Below are 18,555 nucleotides of genomic sequence, written 5' to 3'. Positions count from 1 at the left end.
CGTGCGCTGTGTTTATCTAGAAAAGAATCCCATAAATCTGTTTTCGTATTCTTACTAGTTACGGGAATAAGTAAGTTAGACCGAGAAGCTTGAAGCGCGAAGCTACGCAGTAGAAGAAGGGGGAATGAATGCACAAAATAACACCCAAAAGGTGGTAGTAGTTGGCATTGAGAAAATGGTAGAGAACCTGTTTGTCACGGATCGCTCAGCAACAGAACCGCTGAAGTGTGCACCACATTAAGTAACGTAACGACCGAAAATCATGCCGGCAGCAGCAGTGGTTCACCGCCAGCAAGAATCTCTTTATCCGACATTCACTTTTCATGCCAGCTTCTTTGTGGAGTTCTAGAGAATTGTTTCATGTTTGCCATCTTTTCTTTCCTCTTTTCAGAGACACGCGTGGTGCGGAGTTTATGCGGAGGAGATTCATCTAGGGTGGGGCCGTACTGTAGTAGCACCTCACCGGGGAGAATAGAAGGTTAAGTCGCGAGGATCGCGTGCGTATCTGTCGAAGAAGTTAAGCCGCTACCCGTAAGGATCTGTAGTGTAGAGTGGAGGCGATCGCGACCCTGAAAGTTGTTCACAGTGCAAAAGCAAAGCGAGAGCATATAGTCCCTTCGAAAAATCCCAGCACCACTACAGCGACGGCGACGGACACAGCAGCAGTAACCGTACAAGCGCAATACATTCGGCTGATCATCACAGCAACACATCAACTGCACCTAGAGCAAAACTCACCCTCTGGTCGGGGTTTGGGGTACGCGTGTACAAACCACACACGCACACACTCACGGACACCTGTCGTTCGTGGGGAGGAAACGGGTGTTATCGTTCGCAGTCGGCTCTTAGTGTGCCGTCGCACCCGTAAGGAGATGGTGTTGCTGTTTCTCCTTTGACGCGTGGTCACGGGTTGTGTATGAGAGCTAAACGTACGCACGAATGAACGGGTGCCCTTTACTGGTAGCGTTTAAACAATATTGTTTATACTGCCAATCACAAACATACGGCGGGTGGACACAAAACCACCCGTACCAAAAAAAAACCCTTCATCGACCTTGCATTGTCGACCCAGTGATCGTTCGATATAGTCGCGCAGTGTCGCTGTGCGTGTGTATCTGTGAGTGTACGTCTGTGCATGATTAAAAACGTGATCTCTTCTCCTCATGAGATAATAAGATCATAACCGTGCTGGCGGACTAGCTACGGCACACAAGAGAAAAAAAAGATACCGCCCTTGGAGAGTGTGATATTGCATCTCGCATGCTGCTGTAGCGAAAGGGTAAGGTGACCAACGTTTAAGTGAAACAGTGTGTGAGAAAGAAGGACTTGAATTCCATTTTAGTGGTTCTTCCTTTATAGCAGTTAACCATCGCATTAGCGTAACGGGCGTAAAATCAAATATTTAAATCATGTGATAAGCGAGCATATTTTGTTTTCTCCTCCCTCAATCGTTTCACACTTACTTGCGTGCCGTGCGTAAATCGCGCATAGTGATTGGAGCAGATCGTTAGTGTAATACTAAGCGAAACAAAACGTGTGTAGTGGATAAAGCAGTGGCGGCAACACATTTTTTACGGTACGCGCTGTGTTTTTAGGCTTAGATCCGCGTAGCTACCCTTATTGGTTCACGTAGAGTTACACAGTTAATACCCTTTATTAATATATGTAAGTCGGCCGTTCTTCTCGAATCGATTATTGCGACAGATCGGTTTAGAATTATAAGTAGTATTTAGAATAGAACTTAAAAAAAGTGCATTACGACGGCTCTACCCCAAAAGAAAGTGTGAAGAAGTGTGTTATTCCAAGTGTTTGGAAGTTGAGATCAATGCAAATCGTTGTGTAGAGTGGAAATAATATTACACCAATTAAAAAAGGGTGCAAAAACAAAACCACACGTAATATTGCGCGATGGACCCAGCAGTGGCTTGGTATCAGGAGGAACAGGACGGTCCGTCGAAGCTGGTCTGGATGCGTATTTGGGAGACTAATTCGGATCTGTATGGTCCCCTGCACGCTAATTACGGTCCGGGCAGCAATAATGGACAGGAAACGTTGAAGGGTCCTGCATCCCGTGGTGGCGGTACCGGCGATCAAAAGCCACACGACCTGCTGCAGTTCAATAACTCCAACAGCGGGAACAACAACGGTATCGGCAATCACCAACAACCGTCACCGGCAATCGAATCGGCGGGGAAAAATATTAGTAACAGCTCGAACAATACTGGTACGACAACTGCCAACAGTGGTAACGCTGGTAACGGTGGTAACGCACCACTTTCAAACAGTAGTATACTAAACGCAAACAATAACAACGCAGTAAACGCGTCCGTGCCGGGGAATGGTAACGGCGGAAACAATAATTCTAACAACAACGTCAGCGGTGGCACGACGAACGGCGAGTTGACAACGGGCGGCGGTAACGGCTGCACCAACAACAACAACAACAAGGGTGGATGCGGAACCGGAACCGGTCTAGTCAGTAGCGAGAAGAATTATAACCCGGTGCGCAAGAAACTGGGCAGCATGATGACGGACAATAAGGCCAGCACCTTTAACATGAACAAGCAACAACACCGGCTGATCGGTGTCCACGGTGGATGTCCCTGGCGTCCGCCAAACTTTAAGTACGGCCGAGGCATTATTGGGTGAGTAGAATCGGATGAAATTGGACGAACATACGTAGGTGTACAACAATACGAGCGAAGGCACGATGGTTGTGCGTTGTGGGGTATGCAAGCAGTAACATATTACGTTACTTTTATCTTATCTTTTGTTTTTTAGCGTTTCGGGATCGTGTGTCCCGATGTGCGGGGTGCGGGAATGTTCAATGTGGGTTTTTCTTACTTTAAAATTTAGCTTTCATTAGTGAGGTGTGTTTTTTTTTGTGTCTGTCGTAGCCCATCACTGTTAGAAGCCCTACACCGACCTCAGTCTAGCAGTGATGGAATGCTAACCGAAAAAAAAGAACAGCTGTACATGTAACGGCGGCTTACAATCAGTGTACGAACGTTAAACTAGCCCAAGCCACAGTGCGCTTGCAGACACGACGTGTCCATCATACGCTAGGGAGCAAATGCGAGCAAACGCGGATAGAGAAACAGCCGAAAAATGAACTTTGCGGCGCAGTTTCGCAGTTCGGACGCTTTTGAATGATGATTGTTCACAGCAAAGACGCATATTCCAGAACCACTATGGGGCGAGAAGCAAGAGAGAACCAAGAAACAGGAGACGGAAAGACAAACAAAAGGAACTCGATGACCTTCGCTGCATAAGTGTTCGCGCGAGGAATTTGATGCCTTGTTTTGCTGCTTCCTATCCGCGCATTAGCATCCAGTGAGTTCCGCGAGATGTGAAAGTCAAAAAAAAAAATGGAAGAATACTGTTTTGCCATACGCGATAGCTCCCAGTTTTATGGTTGGAGGCATAAGCATTCAGTTAAATAGAAGATGTTTTGTTGTTCTTGAATCATCTCAAACCCCCGGCTGTGTGTGTACTCTGCTGTTATTTAAGTTGATCGTTATTCGTGTGACTTAAATGCAGATCGAAAAGGGACGCATCTTTATTACACCTGAGTGTAAGCAACACACACTCATCGATACACGATTATCAGAAGAGTGGGAACAAAACGGAATTTCACAAACAAAAAACCCTTCCGAATGGTGGCAATTCTGTTGTGACGCAGTATGGAATTTAGGAAGGATGTGAATGATTTGCACTTCAAGGGCTGGTAAAGTTAAAGGAACGAACTGGAACCATCTACACAGTAGTACCGCAACGCCCGATAAGCAAAACGTACAAATGATACCCAACCTATTGCGCTGTTCTGTTTTGGTTCCCGATCGCCGAATTGTGAACGCTTTGCTGCCGGCGATAAGACACCTGATTGTTATTATACAATTCTACATGGTGTGGTGTAATGAACGTACAAAGTCATAGAAAAAGAAGTCCACGTAATGTATTCGCGCTGGTACAAGCCTATCGCCTGTGTATCTACCACCTCCCCCACTGATAAAATCGGTTATCTTGCGTCTCATTTTCTGCATGTGACTGAAACTACGATTGTCATTCAGTGATGATGTACGCAATTTGCTCTGGTCGCGTTTATGCATAGAAATGGTGACACATTTCTACAATCGTTTCCCTTTTGCCTAATAGGTGCCATCAGTCAACCAATCTTGTGTCTGGAGTTTTGGTTATGAGGAGTTATCTTTTGAACTCCTCTTAAATTGTTATTATCAATTGAAGAACTATTGTTCTAAGTTATTCTTGATTCGCAATCCTACCTTTACCTCATCTGGATGGTTGGTTGGTTTCAGTCAGCGATTCATTCACAGAGGTATATTTTACTCTTTCGGGTTATTAGCAACAAACATGCTCAGCGAATGGGACAATGTACAACACAACCTGTGATTTAAACCCAGACCATACATTACCGGCTAAGCCCATTTGAGCGTCCTTGACAAATATCGACAAGAAAAAAGAGGTATATCGAGTTTATATAGGTCAACTGCAGACGATCATTCCCAACACGATATTCCTTCCGTGAAATTAAGTAACAGAATTCAACATTCACTGCACGGTACAAAAATGTCAGTCCGTGCAATAATGCCTTGCTCGCTCGAATATTTACCCATCGCACGAAAAGCAAAACTGGCAAAATCAGAACATGACGGAGGTTTCATTCACTCTGCGGTCAACACATTTCCTGTTGCTACCCCAATCTTCTTGGCGTTGTCGTCTCGGTTGGTGTTTGTCTCGTGCTGCTACCATCCGCATACGCAAGAAGGGGCGGTAGCAGAAAAGAGCAAGAAAAACACGAAGATTACCAACAAACCCCCGTGCGCACGCGGATTATTTTGCGCGATTCTATAATCAGCCGGAACGGTTTTTGCCTTTTTACAACCTGTTCGCGCTGAACGCGTTTATTAGTGCGCTGCGGGGACTGGGTGCTGCTGCGTGTAGTGACCCGGTAACACTCATTGCCCCGGCGGTCCTCAACATTTCTCTTTCTTGTGCGCGTGTTGGACATGTAAACGTTACGCGGCCGGGTACTGATTGGCAATTTTTTTTTTCTCTGGCCAATGTGAGGGAGGTGGAAACCGCGCGTTCCTGACGGCTTTCGTTGTTATTGATTCTGCCTAAGCAATTGTATGATTCCGTTCCTTCCATTTTAGCACCTTCCGTTGGTTTTGCGGTGCGTTTCCGGCTGTGTGATGTTTTCGATCCGGATGGCGGTGTGACGGCACACCAATTCAGCTCCCCATTACGAACACACCCGCGTTCTGCTCGGTTGACGAGTAGCGCACTACACACACCTAGCTATAGGGCTGAGATAGCGTACACAAGAAGCATGGTTTCGAAATCGAGAAGAGAAGATCGTGTCTTGCATGTGGTGTTTTGGGGTGTGTGCACTCTTATCATTAGCGTGTGGTAGCTAATGCTGACCTTATAGTTGCCTTATTTTAGTTTACACTGTTCCTTGCTGTGCGGCCACTTGCTAGTGTGGCTGGAACGCGAAGAATAACATTGCTGAGAGCCATGTTCGGAGTGGGATTGTTGGCCGATAAGATTGTTGCAATAGTATTTGGAAACAGCTTCAAATCATCGTTGATCTACTGTTCGTCATGATTGCAGTTGGCAGAATGGGAATTGTTCTCCACACCGCACGAGGATCAAGCTGTTCAAGGATGGCGTGTAAGCAAAGAAGACCTTCATCAAACGGCGGATGTCATTTGATTCGGGACCATCCGAAAAAGTTCGATAATCAACCAAGTAAATAGCCGGATCTGTCGACAGGCTTAGAGAAACAAGTTCGATGTTTCGCAAACTAGTGGAAAAACGAAAGTATCGTATTTATGCAACACAAGAGATATTGGTGGCAAATAGGTCAACCAAGTGCTGTCCCTGTGAAAATGTGAATATATTTCGCAGAATACGTGAAGGATCGTCTCACACATGTGGCTAATCGGTAATGACCTATATTGTACAACTTGTACCAAACATGCGGACTGTCTGCGGGCGGACCGGAGCCAAACCCGCTGTACGTCACTGTGACAAGTGAAACATTGCTTTATGAACCACTACCAAAAGATTTAAAATAACTGAAACACATTTTCAATTGACTTTTCGCGTTCTAATGACACGCGACAAACATGTAGCCTTCCTTGCCTTTTTTCACACGCTGTAAGTCATGTCTGCCGGGGCGGACCAGATCTCGCACGCTACTCGCATCGGTACTGTTGTCTCCGCTGATGATGATGATGATGAGGTTAGAGAACAAAAAAAACACACACACACGGACACATCACAAAACGATCGCCGCATGTGCTGCGGGGCCTGCCCCGTACGGTCCCGTCCTTGTCATGTAGATGAACCGGAAACGATACGCTTACGTTGCGCGAGATATTGCTAGCACGGTCTCACTCTGTGGGCATCGCTCGTGATGGAAGGGGAAAAATCCGGATGACATTTTGACGTCACGAGGTAATGTCGGAGTGTCGTGGTGCGTTAGGTGTTGTTTGGTTGAATGGACGGTACGATAACAACACGATCGCGGGCAGTATGGCCGCTGCGCGTGGGCTAATGTTTTGGGGATCGTGATTAAAATACCTCCCATACAAACGTGCATGCTATCGTCATCCGCATGCACCCGACACACAATAATGGGCGTTTTTGTCTTGCTTTTAAACCGGTGATCTCTGAATCTCGGCAAACGGAATCAACTTCCGTGCGATACGAATGTAGATGATTGATCACATCCTCTGATCGAAGCTCCCGGTCCATATTTAGTCATGGGAATAACACCTCAATGTAGTGTATGGATGCAGAGTGAGATAGTAATAAAATGGAGTTATCTCTGAGCTGAGCTGAGAACAGCTGAGTGGAACATTATGATCTAACTCACTCACTCACATGTAGAGCGCTCGTGAGCTCAAGAGTGATTTAAATTCAGTAAGTTGCTAGCTATCGGCAAAGAGTTAAACCTCGAATTGACTCACTCACTCATTCAATAAGTTCAAGAACTTTGTCCGAGATTTGAGAATTACTCAAATCATTGGCCATGTATTCGTAGCGAATCGACTTCATACAGCAAAAAGTTCCAAGCAAAAAGTCGATAGGATTCAAATTCGGGGAGCTGGGAGTCCACCACAAAGTTGCCTCCAAAAAGTCGGTTAAATCGTTAAAGTAGTAGCGCCCATCTCCTTAGAGGAGTTGAAGACTGAAGGCAACAAACCTTCCCCAAAAACTAAGTGTAAAAGTACGCGGCGTTGAAGTTGGCCTTGTTTTGTTAATGAATACCATGGGAGGAGTCCGCGTTTAGAGACTGCACCTCAAACCGTCAAAGACGATGCAGAGAATAAGAGTTAGCGACATTATATTTACAACCAATAATTACCAACTGCATGGTACTATTGGTACGTGAAGTTGTTGGTCCTAGATTGCGTCAATGAATGCACCTTGTGGACGCACCTCAGTTTCAGTAGCGTCGGAAGAAATGCACCTAACCATTCAACAGGCTCTACGACATGGCTGCAACAAACAGAGGGTGGGGTTATTTTAAGAAGGAAAGCAGGAACTCTGCCTTTTTTCCCTTTCTCCTAGCCCAAAATCCGCAGCGAGCAAAGTACGTCAAAGGGAAGCCTTGTTGTGGTCCAGGAAACAGACGTAAAACAACAACCCGCGAACGAATTGTGGAATTGCACCGACACTAGACACGAGAGCAGCGACGCAGTTTGACCGAACTCTGGTGTGTTTGTGTGATGGCCCGGCTCGTCATTTACCTTACGTCCAACCACGAAGGGTTAGGAAGGTACATTCGGAGATGTACATTCGTGTGTCTCGTGTTTATCCAGTTGTGTTTGCCTGGGCTGCATGTGTCATAATCGTATCGTATGCGATGGGTTGTTGCTGCTTTCATTTTCTCCATGGCCAAGCAAAGTGTTTTCTCCACTTTCCTGTTGCGTTGATCGGTGGATTCTTGCGCGAATAACAAACAGGCAACCGGGAAATGATCGTCATGATCTTGTTATGGGAGGGATTCTATATTGTTATGGGAGGGAATTATTCACAATTCTTCATTGTGACGGTGATGCCTTTTCTCTCTAACTGTATCGGTTGCAAAATTAACTTGGTGTTGTTTAGTCAGTCAATCCTTTATTGTAAAGATTCAATCACTCCAGGCTGCTTGCAATAGTACAACAATACTAGAGTCGATGGAAACAGTTGTACAAGCAGAAATCCAGTCGTCGAACATTCTACTGCTACACGAGCTCAAAACAGTTGTCGGGGATTATCTCACAGACCTATGCTTAAGCTGAATGTGACGCACATTGTGTTCGAATTTTGAAAATCTTGGTCAGAAATTATCCTAAGGTGCAGAGACAAAATTGACAATGCTGGCAGTAAATTTTTAACAGTCAGGCACAGACGCAGGTAACAGACTTTTGAGGATTTGATGGATTTGCCGACCGGAGCGAATCCACCGTGGTTTGCCTGTTATAAATGACTGAATAAGGGACATTTATAATATACTATATATATAATATACTTTTCATATCTAAAGAAAGACTATCAAATAGTAATCTTGGTCTAGTCACGAAGATTGAGGGCAAAGAGATCTCTTTGTTCGGAGTATATACAGTATAATCGGACAAACAAGTAATAAAGAAGTATCTGGACGAAATTAACTTTGTTATGTGGAAATGTGAGTTCTTGTGAGTCGTTTCTTAACAACGGGGAATCACTACTTAGAGGAAGTTACTTGAAGATTTAATTTCCGATTCTGAAGACGTTTTTACCGTCTTTACGACGTTAAAAAGACCACCAACCACCGTAGTGACTCTCCAAGGAGATAGAGAGAACTTTTTAAGGCAAACCATAAACAGAGTATCTAATCTAATAATTTTGAGATTAATCAACAAGGCCATGAAAACACTGAACCAATAGCTAACATTAATGTACCGAATGGTCTCTGTTGAGGTTCGAATGGCCAGCTGGCGTGAGGCCGAACGATATGATTTCGATGTATTTTTCTTACCCCTTTGTAATTCTTACCAAACAAACAGGAGTCAAGCCAAATCGCCATTTTCCATACGTTAATAACACTTGGAACAACTTGAGATTGTTGGACCTGTTGGCGATTGGAGCTGAAACCCTTACGTTCGTTTTCTGTAATTCCTTACTCCCTTCGAAAATGAAAGCCCCAACGACGACTAATTGTGCATGTTAATTGGGCAACGAAAGGTTGAAGAAATTTACACCGAACCGTGGGCGATATCAATGAAAGAAATGCACACGGAACCGCAAAGGGCAAGCGAGAGCAGTCAGTCGTCTGTGCACCGTCAATCGTATAATTCGTCCAACGGTCGGCTAATCAACACACACACACACACACAAACGATGCGTTCCCTTCACCACCATGCCACCCTCTTGGTACGAAACTTGTCTGAAGGTGCTTTCGTGCAGACCTCGTTCCGGCAAACTGGCCGGAAACGCATGCGGTTGTGGCCGATATATGCAGTTGCACCCAAATGGCTATCGCGCTAATCATCGGAGCGTTGTTGTGTGGTTCGGTTGCTTTTGTTTTATAGCAGTGTGTGCATAAGGGTTCATCACACAAAACCAGCACCGGAGCGGACCGGTGGGGTCCGTGTGTGCTCCGTAATTTGTTAACTTATATTTCACCACCGAAGAGCACTGAGCAGCAGCAAGGTGAAAGGAACAGAAAACCCGAGTGTTCGCATTTAGGGAAGAAGCTTGCCGTAAAAGCGTTTTCGTTTCGTTTTTTTTGTTGTTGTAGGTTTTGCTTTCTCCATGGTTCTTTTTGTTATCCGCGCGAAGCTGAAGACGAACTGTTGAGGTGTGATTTTATCTTCCGTTTTGGGGTGTTTTTTTACCCAGCTTCGGGCTGGGATGTATAATGAATTGTGTAAAAATCAAACTATATCGTATTTCATTAACACGAATCTGTACACGAAATGGAAGGAAAGGCTTTTCCTAACAATGTGAGTGTCTGTCTGGTTGCGATGAGCAATAGCAACTAATCGGGAAGAGTTAAATTGGAAAATTGGACTCAAGCTGACCGAAGAAAACGCAGCAAGATATCGCCAAAACCCTAATCAAATCGAACACAAACGGAGGGAAAGAAACATTGTCCAGCCGGCCCCCGACCTTCGTTGATCAAAAGATCCATTACGCACGCAAGATTGTTGATTAAACTTGCCGATTGCGGTGTGGTGCGATTTGAAACGATCGGATGAATCAAATGTTCGAATTTGCGGTTGTTTTTCGCTACCTTTAGCGAGCTTCAAGATTACACTATCATTTATCCTCCAATTCGCGTACAATTAATTACAACAGGTGGTGGCAAACAATCAGACAGAGCTGGGAAATTCTGGGGCAGGAAAAATTCACATTTCGTCGTCCAATATAATTACAATTCCCTTATCAATCTCAACCCTTCCGCTAATCGTTCAGTAGGAAGGTGAAGTGTAGAGAGCAGAAAGACATATTTGACTTGATAAGCGTAATTGCGCCTAATTCTTTACCAACGGGACTTTCAATTAACTCTGATTCGGCATTGGAATGCTGTTTTTATTTGCCATTTTCCATTTTCAACAACAGGTGGCCTCACGCGGAGCTTCCCTTTGTGCGAGGATTTACGTACACCCAGAACCTGCTCTCGCTCGCTCGCGCGTTGATTTCCATTTGTTTATGAATCATCTGCCGTTAAAAATCGACCCAACCACGTGTTTTGTACTACGACACAGTGTTAGAACGATGGGAACACACTGATTCTTTTTTTGCGCACGACGCCGTCTCCGTTTCTTTAAGAAGGCAAAATGTGTTTTGTTGGTGCTGGTGTTGGCTGATCTTTTCCTCTACATGCGGTTAAGGCGAACCATCATCCGGTCGTTTATCAAGCTAGGATGTGTTTGTGTAACAGCAGCTTAAGACGTAACACAAGCTTGGAATTTTCTTTTCAAGGTCATCCGATGAGATTGAGCAGATGGGTACCCTTGTCTATGTTCCCTCTGCAGATGCATTCACTAGCAAATTTCAAAACTTTTTGACGGTGGAGGCGTGAGAATCAATTTGTCATGCTTATTTGTCCGTACTGTATGATAACAAATACTCATGAAGTTTTTTGTTTTGTTTATCCTTCACAGATTACATCAGGAGATAGATCAATTCTACGCGCACATGATTGCAACACCTACCGAGCACGCCCTCCGGGTGAATGTGGTTGGCCGGATAGAACAGATCGTGCTGAATCTCTGGCCCTCGGCAAGGGTGGAAATGTTCGGTTCATTCCGAACAGGGCTTTACCTACCAACTAGCGATATCGGTAAGTAGTGTTGGGTCCCCCAAAACCTCAAACCCTTAAATTGTGCCCAACTACAAAAGATACCATTTCTTGCATACACATCTATATAGACTTGGTTGTAATCGGACAATGGGCCATGTTGCCGCTGCGCACGTTGGAGATTGAGCTGATCAATCAAGGCATCGCGGAACCCAACTCTGTCCGGGTGCTCGACAAAGCATCAGTGCCGATCGTGAAGCTGACCGATCGACAGACACAGGTGAAGGTGGACATTTCATTTAACATGGAATCTGGCGTACAGTCGGCGAAGCTGATCAAGGGCTTCAAGCAGGACTACCCGGTGTTGGAGAAGCTGGTGCTAGTGCTGAAGCAGTTTCTGCTTCAGCGCGATCTGAACGAGGTGTTTACCGGTGGCATTTCTTCCTACTCACTGATACTGATGTGCATTAGCTTCCTGCAGCAGCATCACCAAAAGCCAAACGCCTGCTCCAATCTGGGCGTACTGTTGATTGAGTTTTTCGAGCTTTACGGTCGCAAGTTTAACTACATGAAGATCGGTGAGTTTTCAGTTTTAGTATTTTGTGCAATTTCTAAAAACTAGTGTAATTATCTGATTTATTTATGGTGTGCATTACAGGCATTAGTGTAAAATCGGGACGGTACATACCAAAAGAAGAGTTGCAGCGAGAAATGATAGATGGCCATCGACCGAGCTTGTTGTGCATAGAGGATCCACTTACCCCGGGCAATGATATTGGCCGTTCTTCCTATGGTAGGGAATGCAAATAAACTTTGGATGACATGTCCAATAATCCGTTCGGTTCATTCTAACTGATATTACATATTGTTTCCTATAGGCGCGTTGCATGTGAAGCAAGCGTTTGAGTATGCTTACATTGTGCTCGTCCAAGCTGTACTACCCTTGGATAAGAATCTAAACGACTGTAACCGGCAAAGCATATTGGGCCGAATAATACGTGTGACGGACGAAGTGATCGAGTATCGCAAGTGGATAAAGGATACCTTTGAAGAAAAACTGACTCGGCAACCAAGCTTACAGCCGCTAACAACTACGACGGTTGTTTTAAGCGACCATTACCTACCGCTTCAACAGCAGCAGCAACAGGCACGCCACTTATCTCAGCAGCCAGTAATTCATCACATTCACCAGCAGTATCCGCGGCACGTCATCCGAAGGCGACCGAGCTCGTCGAGCGTGGAGCTGTCGGAGGAAAGCATGGATAGCGATGGGGGAGGTGCTAGTGGGGACTTTCACTGCAACACGTCGACGACCGCCCGTGATATCTCGCCGTCATCGTCCGCAGCCGGCCTAACGACCCGTTCGCCACCGATCGAGCTGCATCACGAGCTGAACGGTGGCCCGGCACCGATCATGATGCTAACGACGACGGCAACCCCCCACCTAGCAGCAACTACGGCCCATCCGCACGATTTGCTAATAGAAGAGAACAATTTGCTAAACATGACCCACCATCAGCACCATCCGCAGCAGCAATTATCGGCGGATCCGAACGGTATCGTCGATACGCAGGTGATCAGCTACAACAACGTAAGTAACAAGCGGCCAGCAACGCGCAATACGTTAATAAAGAATTTGCGGAAAGATGCACGATCCCAATGTTGTTTTACCTCTCGGTAGATGAACAATCGTCGCATCGTACCGTCACCAAATCAGCATCAACAGCAGCAGATTGTCAGCAGCAACAAGAACCTGTACAGTCGCAACAGCTCGGAGCGTATCCCATCGAGTGGTGCGACCGTCAACATATTGACAAATGGCGGTGGTAATAACAATACCGGTGTCCATGGCGCTGTGTACAACATGCAACCCCATCAGCAACAACAGCAGCAGCATCATCAGCAAATGGGCCAAACGACGACAAACAACGGGTTGGTTCGTCATAATAGTAAAAATCGTCGAACGGCCGCCAGCATGCTCAAAATCCCCACCAACCCGTCCCCGGTATACCCTTCCACCGATCTTACCGGTCTCTCCAGTGTAAGCAATTGCAGCAATAACAGTAGTAATAGCAATAATCTACTCACCGGCATGGTTGTAAATGATGAAAACAATCTTCACTACCGTTCGGGCAGCCCGAAGGCCACCACCGTTGTTGGTGGGTTGCCACTGCTACCGTCGAATGCGCTCGCGGGCAGTAATGTGGTGATAGTGGCCAGTGGTGGAGGCAGTTCGGTTGTGCCGAGTACGGCCAAACTGTACGGAAGCAGCGGAAGCAACAGCAGCAGCAGTGTGAGCAGTAGTAGCGGCGGCGGCACTATCAATAGCAATGCCAATTCCTCTAGCAATAGCAACAAAAAGTCCTCCCATAGTGGTACAAATTCCTCGAAGCGCAAAAAGACTGTATCGCCGGGGGAAAAGAAGACGGGTCCGATGGCGGTGACGACGGGACCAACAACTATCAGCTACGGGCTGACGATGGCCGGTGGGGTTGGTAGTGTGGCCGGTAGTGGTGTTGGTGGCGGTAGCGCGGCAACGGCCAGCATGGATAGCCGATGATAGCCATCCGTGGTAGGAGGGTACCTTCAACGGTTCCGCTACTATCACTACTAAACCATCGGAACTAGACATCAATATCGAAAGAGTTAGCTTGCATCCCTCCACTATGCATACACCTTCCATTTTATCGAGTGGAAATTGTTGTGGGATGGAAAAGAGACAGACCAGACAGAAAGGTTATATGGGATGGGGGGATGGTCATGCTGTTGCGCTAGGCACGGCAGCATGACGACACCGAATGTGATGCGTGGGAATAGTGGGTAGTATAAAGGTTTAAAGGAAAAGTGGAACTATCGTGTAAGACGACGTACCGGAACAACGTACGTTTGTATTTTAGGCAAGAGATTAGGAAGCGCAACTCTTTACATTCACTCACTAGCCAAGCTACATTACCCTACGTTTAATCATATATTATTACCGATGTTACTATTGTTGCTGCCATTACGACTGTACATATTTCCGACAGTTTCCATTTGTTGTTCCGTGCTGCTGTGGTTGTATTTTGTGTTTTTTTTTCTCTCCTCCGCTATGCACCTAATATACACAATGCACATTGCATATGACTGGCAAAGTTTGCTGTGTGTTCCGTAACACATTCATTGATAAAACAATGGCAGGATGCGATTTTACGCCACCATTATTTAACATGTACGATCTTTCATTCGATGGCTTTATGTTGGCTGTATTGAATGTTTTTTTTTTGTTTTTGCTTTTTTAATTCATCAACATGGTCGTTTACTTGTAAAACATTTAAATTTTTGTGTGCGTTTGTGTGGCATGTTGCGTTTGTGTTTTTCTTTTGTTTTGTTTCAAACGTTTTTTTTTTTAATTTCCTTTTTGCTACATTTGAGCATCTATTTAGTGCAGGGATGTCCAGGTTTGACATGGCGGCGGTACGCGAATGTAGACATGTGCGCAGTGTACTTTGAAAAACCATACGGAACACAATTACACTAAACTAGGTAGTAAGTAGATCGAAATGCTAAAGCTCTACAGTTGAGAGTAAGTTCAGATGTGTAAAGAACGATCGATTGTTGTTAATACTGGGAAAAGAGTGAAAGTTTTGAGGTCGGATCTTAGACGATAAGCCCTAGGCTATAGTTGCCAGCGCTGGAGTTCCGTTTTTGTGTGTATGTGTGTGCTACCTTTTTCTATCTGTGTCTGACTTTGTTAATTATTGTTGTGAGTGTAATGTGCGAGGAGAGAAGAAACTAATTCACTCACGCAAAAACCGGCAATCGGATGCTGTGAGGAGGAGTAAATGATAAGCTGATAAATTATTTGCCCCAATAGTCCCACGAGAAACGGCTAGTAGAGGGAACAGTGTATGTAAAGTTTTCTTTTTTTTTAATGAGTGTTGTATGTAAATATTATATATTCCAAATGGCCGTATCCCGGTATAGGCGCTTGTTCCATAAGCGGTGTAATGATCATCAAACTCATCGAACCTGCTATCAATAACTCTATTGCTGCTATTACTACTACTACTACTACTACTACTACTACTATTACTACATACATATAACTGCTTGCTATTCTGCTTTAATCGCTAGGACAGCAACTACAGGTGAACACAGTGCTAATAAAACCCTGCCGAATGTACTTTAGCTAGCCTATCGTCTTAGCGATCGTCTACAGAGTTGTGTTACCATATGTGTGGAGATCAAACTGGAATTTCATTTCTCACCACCTGCCTTAGTGATGGCTTACAAAACCTTTTTGTTCGGTGGGTTCGGTGCGGTGTGTGGTATGCTAGTAAATCCATTTATCCGTTTGATGGAATCTTACTTTAGTGAACATTGTCATTATTATCTGCGCTTTCGCAAGAGCCTGTATATGTACATACGAAAAAAAAAAATGGATACAACGGATATTGTTTTCCCTTAATCGTTGTTTGAGAGATTGTTCATCTTTAATTGTCTCAAATTGTGTGCGCTTCCCCGTCCGACACGGTGCGTTCTGTGTGTTATGTAATGCAGATAAAGTGCGAAACAAATAGATAAAACCTCACATACACAAACACATCCCTCGCTAGATCTAACAGGACTACATTCAATTGAATTCGAATTCAGTCAGAACCATTCACAATACGAAGCAATAGATACGAAAATGTACACTCCATCTGCCTAAATATAGCGCGTTTTAGTCTTTAGAGGAGAAGCAGGTGTAAAGCGTAGAATCAAGATTAACGTTCCGATATCATAAATTTGAACCCAATACGTAAACACAAACACTCTCTCTAGTGGGTACGATACACAATTGCACCGATCGCGTGTGTACGATCAACTGCCATTATTGTTGTGTGGAGTTTTATCAAAGAGAAGGAGACCTGTCATTCTGGCAATGCATTTATGATACTTATAGCAGTGGTTCAGAGGAATTCAATCATAGAAAAGCGTTCGGTAGGGGAAGAACATCTAAGGGAACCTAAAGCAAAAAAAAAAATCAAAATCTTAATCAAAAACTTTAAGGTCCTTCTTATCCTCTGCGACACACGGACTGTGCCTAGTTTGTTCTTTGAATAAGTCGTCTTTTTTGTTCAAAATTATGTACACACTCAAACCAACTCAACTAGTAGTACTGTTACGGTTTAGTGTAGTAATCAAACATTGCCGAAGTTGGGAATCCCAATATCTCGGCAACATGTTTACACAGTGATGCTACGGAATATGTAACGAGTTTTGAATAGAAAAAGTAGTATTTAAGCGTATAAAACCTATCTGTCTGTAAAAGCCACTGACACACGATTTCCTTTCCTTAGCATCGAAGTGTAAGCCTAAGCTCGCCTATATTGCCAAACGAAGAATGATCGAATTATGTTGTGAAGATTTTCAAATCAATCGATACAAACTGCGTTTTGTAGCTAGTAGCGTGTGGCCAATTTAAACACACTTCACCCCTATAAATGCATCATCGAACGCGCAAGACTCCCGGCCATTATGGATAATACCACACAAAAAGAAGAACTTTTGCAAATCGATAACCCACTAGCAGAGCAAACACCTGCCCAAACACATACTTTAAGACAGAAAGAGCTAATCAGCAGCGTCGACAGTAACGAAAAATAGGGGAGAAAAAAGAGAAACAAACAACAGAAACCAGTCATTTTGAGTACAAAGATGCACCTGTATAATTTATATGTATAAAGTAAATACTTAGTGCGTAAGCTGTGTACATACAACCAGAACAGAAAGTGACGTAAATAAATAAAAAAACGACGACGATTTAACAAAAAAACCCCGTTATGGCACTAAAAGCCAAATGGAAAGGAATTGAGCGCGTGTTTTAAAATGCCTATTCGGCTTACCGTTCCAGAAAGAAGTCGCTTCGGTTATTTAGTCGTTTGCGCCCGTTCGAGATAATGCTCGCGAAATTTGAACTTTGGTAATGACGTCAAAGTCATGCCCGATCGTCGCCCAGGGCCTGCGATCCCGTTCATGAGGTTTCTTGACTGATTGGTTTACCGGGGTTTACTCTGTATGCGACGTTTTATCACAAATCGACAGGAATTTGACGGGCGCAAGGTCGACCACACGGCGGGTGTAAGATTAGGCCAGGTTTACGGGTGTAACCAATCTTCGATTAGGCGCTCAGTTGTAGAGTGTCGGTCGTTCATTCGTGTCGGTTAGGAAGTGCGGTGCGATACATCATATTAAACGGCAAACGGCCCACTCGAGTCAGGGTAAATCCGTGTATGTGTCTGCTGTTTAATTACCTTTCGGTATGTAAATATTTAAATACGTCCAAAAGTGTCGTTGCGCAGTGTTCGTCGCATCCGGTCACCGAAACGACGGTGTACTTTGCCCACCGTTTCGAGGCGCCCGATAGGCGTGTCCGATTGCTGGTGTTATCTTATCGAAGGGAATTTTAAAATTACAATCCCGACCATAACTGCAGCTAATGGGTCGCGTCACGTCCCCTGGTGTGTGTGTGTGTGTGTGTGTGTATGTGCCCTTTACCTTTTTCCGTTGTGAAGCAACACGTGTGATGAGGCCCGTTCTCGTGGAATAGGTTACGCCGACGGTCGTTTAAGAAGAGTAAACAGTGTATCATCTTTTAAATTTAATTAGTTTTCGCAAATGACATCGGTTCAGTGAAACGCGTATTCGCGAAATGAAAGTAGGTCAACAACCGTCGCGCCTCAGATTGCGAGCAATTTTTCCCTTTTTCAAATCAACAAACGAACCGGATTCGCTGCCATTTAGACAGTTTTGGAGGCTCGTCCACCGTTTGTGTGTATTGGTGTACGTTGCTGTAGAGCGTATGACGTCCGAACACGTCCCAGCCAACATATGTGCTATTAAGCTACTATTAAGGTGTTTCGTGAGTTGCAGAGGTGGTTCTGTAATGCAACGAAATGTGCGTTTTCTATAGTTGTCGTCAAATACGTAAAAGAAATAGCTCAGGTTAGAATCCAATAGAATGATTAGTTTCATAAATCAATATAACTAGCAAAGGATTAATTCGTCCAGCTGCCGCATTAACAGCTTAATAACACGACACAAATGTATTTGTCAGCTGGGTTTGTTGTAACCCGCAATGACGTCAACAGCATGCTTTATTGTAAAACGTTCTGGCAAAAAAGCAGCTTTCGATGATTTGAAAGATGATTTCACTTATTTTTGCTGATCACATGAGTTTTTCATGCACATTTTCGTAGCGTTGTTATCTTTTGTTTGACGATGCACTA

At 44.6% G+C, this 18,555-nt stretch overlaps 1 protein-coding gene across 1 annotated transcript; it reads left to right on the top strand.

The window, feature by feature from the left end:
* The first annotated feature begins 1,908 nt into the window (after positions 1-1,908).
* Positions 1,909-13,865, top strand: LOC128719647 (terminal nucleotidyltransferase 4B). Its single transcript, XM_053813275.1, has 6 exons — positions 1,909-2,645; positions 11,169-11,347; positions 11,437-11,883; positions 11,964-12,098; positions 12,184-12,896; positions 12,987-13,865. The coding sequence occupies exons 1-6, from the start codon at positions 1,909-1,911 to the stop codon at positions 13,863-13,865; spliced, it is 3,090 nt and encodes a 1,029-aa protein (XP_053669250.1).
* Positions 13,866-18,555: the final 4,690 nt, after the last annotated feature.

The sequence above is a fragment of the Anopheles marshallii genome, chromosome 2, assembly GCF_943734725.1.
Source record: "Anopheles marshallii chromosome 2, idAnoMarsDA_429_01, whole genome shotgun sequence".
NCBI classification, from domain to species: domain Eukaryota; kingdom Metazoa; phylum Arthropoda; class Insecta; order Diptera; family Culicidae; genus Anopheles; species Anopheles marshallii.
Note: the sequence above shows the minus strand (reverse complement) of the source record. Positions and strands in the feature narration are given on the sequence as shown.